The 6,317-nt window shown below is 41.1% G+C and overlaps 1 protein-coding gene across 1 annotated transcript in view; it reads right to left on the reverse strand.

The window, feature by feature from the left end:
- The window catches only part of HGD (homogentisate 1,2-dioxygenase), a 36,018-nt gene that overhangs the window by 1,294 nt on the left and 28,407 nt on the right, over window positions 1-6,317 (reverse strand). Inside the window, exons 11-12 of the mRNA XM_006905589.2 lie at window positions 5,951-6,077; window positions 1,917-2,098 (exon numbers count right to left, since the gene is read on the reverse strand). Of these exons, the coding sequence (XP_006905651.1) occupies window positions 1,917-2,098; window positions 5,951-6,077 (309 nt within the window). The remainder of the gene's footprint in view (window positions 1-1,916; window positions 2,099-5,950; window positions 6,078-6,317) is intronic.

Here is a 6,317-nt window from a genome sequence, read left to right on the forward strand (position 1 = left end):
GTGTGGTGGTGTTTTGCTTTCCTTTTTGTTTGTTTTTTTTTTTTTTTTTTTTTTTTACCCACTGTGGCTTTTTAAAAAATAAAATTAAAACAAAAAACAAAATAAAACCCTACAATCCTTATGTGCTCACATTTTCGGAAATTTTAAAAATATAGATGGAAAAAAGGAAAATAAATATTCTCTTGCGCCACAATCCACGGAAGTCACATTAATGTTTTGGTGTCTAATATACATTAAATTCTTTTTACCTAAACTGGAGATGACTGTCCCTGCTTGACTTCCCATGACAGGCTTGATGTGAGGACCAGATGTGATCATGTGGAAGTGCATGCTATAAAGCAGTATTCAGATATAAGGTTGTTATCATGGCCATTGTTATTGTCTCTTTACTGACTGATTCTTAGGAGACTTGCTGTCTGACTAGAGTAACAAAACTCATCCAAACTGAGCTATGAAGACGGTATTGTATAAAGTTAATTTATTCCAAACTAGAATAAGGATAAGGCATATAGATGGGCCAGCATCCAAATTATATAATGGGAAACGGTGAGGGAGACCAAAGTTAGGTCTAGGTAAAGTGTTGGACCCTCCCTCACCAGGTCATCTGGGCTCCTTGGCTACCCAGGGCCGCCCACTCCTGAACCCCCACATAGGAGGGTTCTTTGTCACTAGTGCTCAGGCCCTAGACATTACTCAAAGTCTTGCTCCTCAGAAAAACAGCTCTGTCCTGTGCCTCACTCATACAGAACCATGTTCCCTGGTAACACCGACAGTGCTATTGAATGGCAACTCTGGAGTGGCCTGTGGACTTCCAGGAGGCTTCAGAGGCAATAGCTTAACTGAGATTCTCAAACCATGTCTCATAGAAATGTAGGGGTCTACGGAACCTCTGCAGAAACCCTTGCAAGGGGTGATAGAGCTGAGGTCAAGCATGGGACTCTTCTCACCCTCTCCCTACAGACCAACTCCACCAACTCTGGCCCCAGGGTTGGAACTGAAGGCAAACTGCATTGGACAGAAGGACAGAAAATGCTTAGGTTGTTTGCAATCTGGGCATGGAGTCAGGCAGGTCTGTGCTATAGATTTTAAAGTCAGTTAACATCAAAGACATTTATTTAAAACTGTAAAGCAAATTTGCATATGATTTAGCAATTACTCCTTGTGGTCCATAAACTCTACCTCCAAGAATGCAAAAGTAAAATAAAATCGAGTGCTGCAGCCGTCTGCAATTGTGCTCAGCCTCAGTGTTTACAGTCCGACACAGGAGGAATACAAAACAGGTTTTAAATCCCATCAGTTTCATCCCATGCCAAAGGAAAGCAAAAGAAAATGAGAAAACTGCAGGGAACTGCTGCTCATAGCCCTGAATATAGTGATACAAAGTCTTCTTGACTCTCCTTGGTTTGAGAAACCAGCTGAAGGTGACATCATGCATTCTCTGCTATTATGGCCCCAGAGGCAGGAGTTGACTCTGAGACAATGCACAAATACACAGGACTGCATGCAGATAAGGGAAGATCCTTCCTATAGTATTAATAATACCATCCTATGTTTGAACAGTGCTAGATAGTCTGTAAGGTTAAATCAGAGCCACCTGCTGGGTTAGGTACCAAACCCACTCTACAGATGGAGAAAATGAAGCAGAGAAGTTAAGTGACTTGTTCAAGGTCACACAGGAACTAAGGGCTACGATTTGAACCCAGGCCTGACTCCAGGTCTGAAGCTTTCTCTACCCCTAGCACATCAGAAATCTAGGAAAAACACAGGGTGTGTGCCTGAACACATGGGAACATATACACAGACACACACTCTCCTCTCCTGACTCTTTCTCTGTGACTTTAATAAATAAAAAACAGCCACGTCTCTCAACAAGATTGGAGAGCCCAGAGGCCGCCAGAACCTGGCATTTAACTTACCATGGTGCCATCGGCAGTCCTCTCAGGTGCCAGCTTGGCTTTGCTGGCCTTCTCAAAGCAGTCAGCGTCAGGCCCATGGGGAGTCATTGCACTGTGCAGGCTGCCTCCTCCTGGCAGGAACCCACTTTGCTTTGCCTCATAGTGACCTTCGATGAGTCCCATAAATTCGCTCATGCAGTTCCCTGGGAAGGTTGAAGTGGTATTGTTTCTATTACCCAAGGTAAGACCCGTATACGCTAAGACCATTTGAACATTATTTCCATAGAATGACAAGAAGACAGGAGAATCTGATACATTTTATAAGATTAATAAAGAATACAGATCAACAGAAGAATAATGACAAAACTTTCATTAGTGTAGAATTCTTGGTAGGCAAAACTCTATTCCATGGCCATGTAGATTATCAGAGGTCTTGTGTTCCACTGCCTGAAAGAAATTAATCTAGATTTAAAGAAAATTAAGGCCCGGACAAAAATTTTCATGATGATTAAAATACAAATTGTAATAAAGAATGAATGGACGCCATCATTTAGGCTTACGATCCTCATATCAAAATTATCTTTATGTGTGATTTTGAACCCCTTCTCAACCAGCCCCACAGTAGTATATGTGTCACCATATTTCTGGTTCTTCATATAGAAAACTGAAGTGAGGTGTGTACGTGTGTGTGTGTGTGTGTGTGTGTGTGTGTGTGTGTGTGTGTGTGTGGTGTGTGTTGATGGAAGGGTGATGTAATGGAAAGAAACCTGGACTTGGAGCCCATTATCAAATGATAATCTGTGTGAAAGGATCCTAGTATTTGTAAAACCCAGTTTATAAATGCTATATTCTAACAAATATTATCTTCTATATCTGAATCTGATATCATCTTATTCTTCCATTCTTCAAAATACCTCTTAGATGCATTCTTTTTTTATTTCCATTGACATTATCTTCATAGAATTCCAAAATTTTAAAATTGGAAGAGATCTCTACTTCTACTCAATAGAGAAGAATTTTCTATATCATTTCTGACAGATAATCTCCTGGGCTCTGTCTGCATGCCTCCTGTGAATGGAAGCTCTCTACTCAACAAACCTCGGGGTATTAAAAAGTTCTCTCGGATTAAGGAAATTTGCTTTCATATATGTTAAATATATTGGTGCTAGTTGTGCCTTCTGGAGTTACGCAAAATTTGACAAAAATCACCATGTTCTCATTCTTTAAATCTTGTGTTTCTTTTGAAATAAAGCTTTTTATTGGAATAGCAACACATTTAAAGCAAGAATTAAATATAACACCTGAGTAAATTTAAGTGCCTTTTAATTCATCTACCCATCCATCTGTCCATTTCCCACCCATCCATCTGCCTATTCATTCATCTAATATATATAATTGGACACTGCGCTAACTACTGTGATAGAGATGAATAAGAAATAGCCTATCTGAAGTTACTCATAGTCTGTCCCAAGAGAATGCTAAGACTGCAAATCATGAACAGAGTAGAGAGATATGGCAGTGGCAACCCTTGCAAGGCCAAACATATGACGTTATGAATGCCCCACCCCTCTTCCTTACGTGTGAAATACAACCAATTGCCAAAATACTTCTGTAATTGACTAGGCAGCCATAACCACCTTGTCCAGAAAGCAAAATACTGCTGCAGGTCCCTGCAGAAAAGGAAAGACCCATAGCTCTATGTGCTTCTCCATGAAGCAGGATAGAGGAAAAGAAGTGACTGTAAGCATAAAGTATCTCTATTTTAAAAGCAGTTCTGCTTATGATTTAAATATGCTGTCACACATATCACTCCAGTACGCATCATCAGGGTCACCTTCATGGACTAATTTTAAGAGAGCAAGACAGAATTCAGCTTCGATATGAATATGAATTTATGTAGCAAAGAGTTTGGTGATGACTTTTCTATATCATTTTCTATATTTCAAAGGACAGTGGGAGGGTAGATCTTGCCTTTCTGATTAATGTTGAATCCAGTTGACTAAGGCACATTAAGATGACTGGAGGCAATATTTCTATATAAATAATCCTCTACTTCTATAAAGTCACATCAAGGTAGCAAAATTTTTGATTATTGCTAAAGCAATATTTTAAATATCTCTGATAAAAAATAATTTCTGACTTGGGGTTCTGTGGTTTTCCTAACTAACTTGAGGCAACCATACCTTTCTTGAGATCTATCTATCCTGGGCCAAATTTACTTGAGAGTCTTTTAAAAAATTATTAGTAGCACATCACAAGGCCATTTGTTTCAGGCAATCTGAACTACAAACCAAAGTCAAGGCATGGGTTGAGAGCTGTGGCCCAGTAGCAGACTTGTCCAAGTCTGATTGCTCTGTTATCCCTCTCCCTGGGTGGGGAGACAGCCCCAGGCCAGTGTCCCTCAACAAGTGCTCTGTACACCTCCTGCATCAGAATTTCATGACTCGCTAGTTTAAAATGCAGATTCTGAGGTTCCACCTCAGAACCAACTAATTAAGTTGGGAGTGGGTCCTGGTAATAAACATTGAAAAATGGGCATTCTAAGTGATTTTATGACCCTTAACGTTCTCAAACCTCAATACAAGAACTGTACAAAATAGTGAATTATCAAAGACTAGCATGTGAGATCCAGGCTCTAAGCCAGAGCCATTCTCTCTCTCTTCTCAGCAGGTCCTCTAAGGGGACCAACTGCCAGGAGGAAACAGGGCCTATGATGGGCTTGACACTCTTCAGAAAGGACATAGTTTGTTACAACTTTATTCACAAAGCATCTTATATCTTTGTAGTGGTAACTAATGGTATCCTTCTCTCAATCATAGTGGTGCCACCTAAAAAAGGTGCTGGGATTTGGCCATGAAGTGGCCCATCCCGATGGCCTCTACACATGTCTGAGCTGCCCACCCAGTGCACCATTCTACCCTGTTGAGCCCTGGTTCCTGGGAGCTGATCTGTATAGAGAGGAGCTTCATATGAACAGAAGGCCCTGAGGTTAATTAAGGAGAGGGGTTTGTTTTTTTAGAATGTTCTTGTTCAGAGTATTTCTAGAACGCTATGTACAAAAATGCACAGTTTAGAAAGTGGAATCATATACTGACCTTTAGGTTGGATTTACAGCTACTACTGAACAATTAAAAATGCCAGCCTCATTAAGTGTAGACATGAACTGCCTTATTTTTGGTGATTCATTCATGTATTAAATAAATATTTATTAGAAGCATATTAAGTATGAGGCACTGTGCTAGGCACATCAGTTGTCATGAGAGTCTGCTCTGGCATCTGATTGGCTTCAGATAAATCCTGAATCCACCACTTAATTAGCTGTGAGGCCTTGAGCAAGTTACTTAATCCTTCTTGTGTCAGTTTCATCTTCTGAAAAAAAAAGGGCAGGAGATAATGATATGACCTATCTCTGACAACTGTTTTGAGGATTAAATGAGCTGATGCTTTTAAAAAACTTATAACAGAGGCATGGAAAATGATCAATAACTGTTAGCTGTTAGTAATAATAATATTAATAAAATAAAAAAGTAGATCTGGTTAAGTTCTGTTCCAGGCAAAAAATGCTCTGCAGAAACTGCTTTCAGAATAGGATCCATTCCTCAGCGTGGACTACAGTCTGCTCTACCCTGCCAAAATTATTGGAGAAGGCACATTTTACTGGCCCTTGAACTAGACTTAGGTAATGAGCTTTCCCCAAACAACAAACTAACCAACAGCAGCCCACTGTTCCTCTTCTCTCAAAAGAAGCATCTGAAATGTGAAGAAACTTCTTGCTTCATGCTTTACCAGCCTTTCTGCCTCTCTTCTGGGTCAGAGGAACTGGGCTGCAGGCATTATGCAGTGTTTCCTTCTCAGAGTCAACGCGTCCCTGCCACCCCATGGAAGTTATGGTATTTAAGCAGCTATAGGTCTAGGACCAGGCCTCGGACACAGGATCCCGAACTCGAGCCAGGGCAGGGCATCCAGAAACACCTTTGGCAGTATTCCCAACAGGCGACGCTCGTCGCTTTTCTGTCTCTGGTTTCCAGTTGTGGCTTGGCAAAAGAGAGACTTACTGTGGTAATAAGGAGGCCTGAAGGTCTTATCAGCAACCCCCCATCGAGGTGGGAAGATGACAAAATCAGCGATGGCTACTCCGGGGCGTAGAGACTTGGCAGTCAGTACTGTGAAAATGGATGGGTCCTGAGAAAGCACAAGGAGAGGCTGAACATACGAGGAAAGGGAGGTGGCTGGACAATAACACGCATGTCACCCACACATGAAAGGGTTTTAGAGTGACACTCTAATTTCTGATCAAATCACACAGGCCAGGCTAAGAAGCCTGGGCTTGTTGTTGGGGTATAATAATCATTCATCTGACTTTCCCCTCTTGCTGTGCTTGAAGTAATAGCAGCTAAGAAGATTCTGAGCTGCTTTTTCACC

Source organism: Pteropus alecto, unplaced genomic scaffold, assembly GCF_000325575.1.
Source record: "Pteropus alecto unplaced genomic scaffold, ASM32557v1 scaffold251, whole genome shotgun sequence".
NCBI lineage: Eukaryota > Metazoa > Chordata > Mammalia > Chiroptera > Pteropodidae > Pteropus > Pteropus alecto.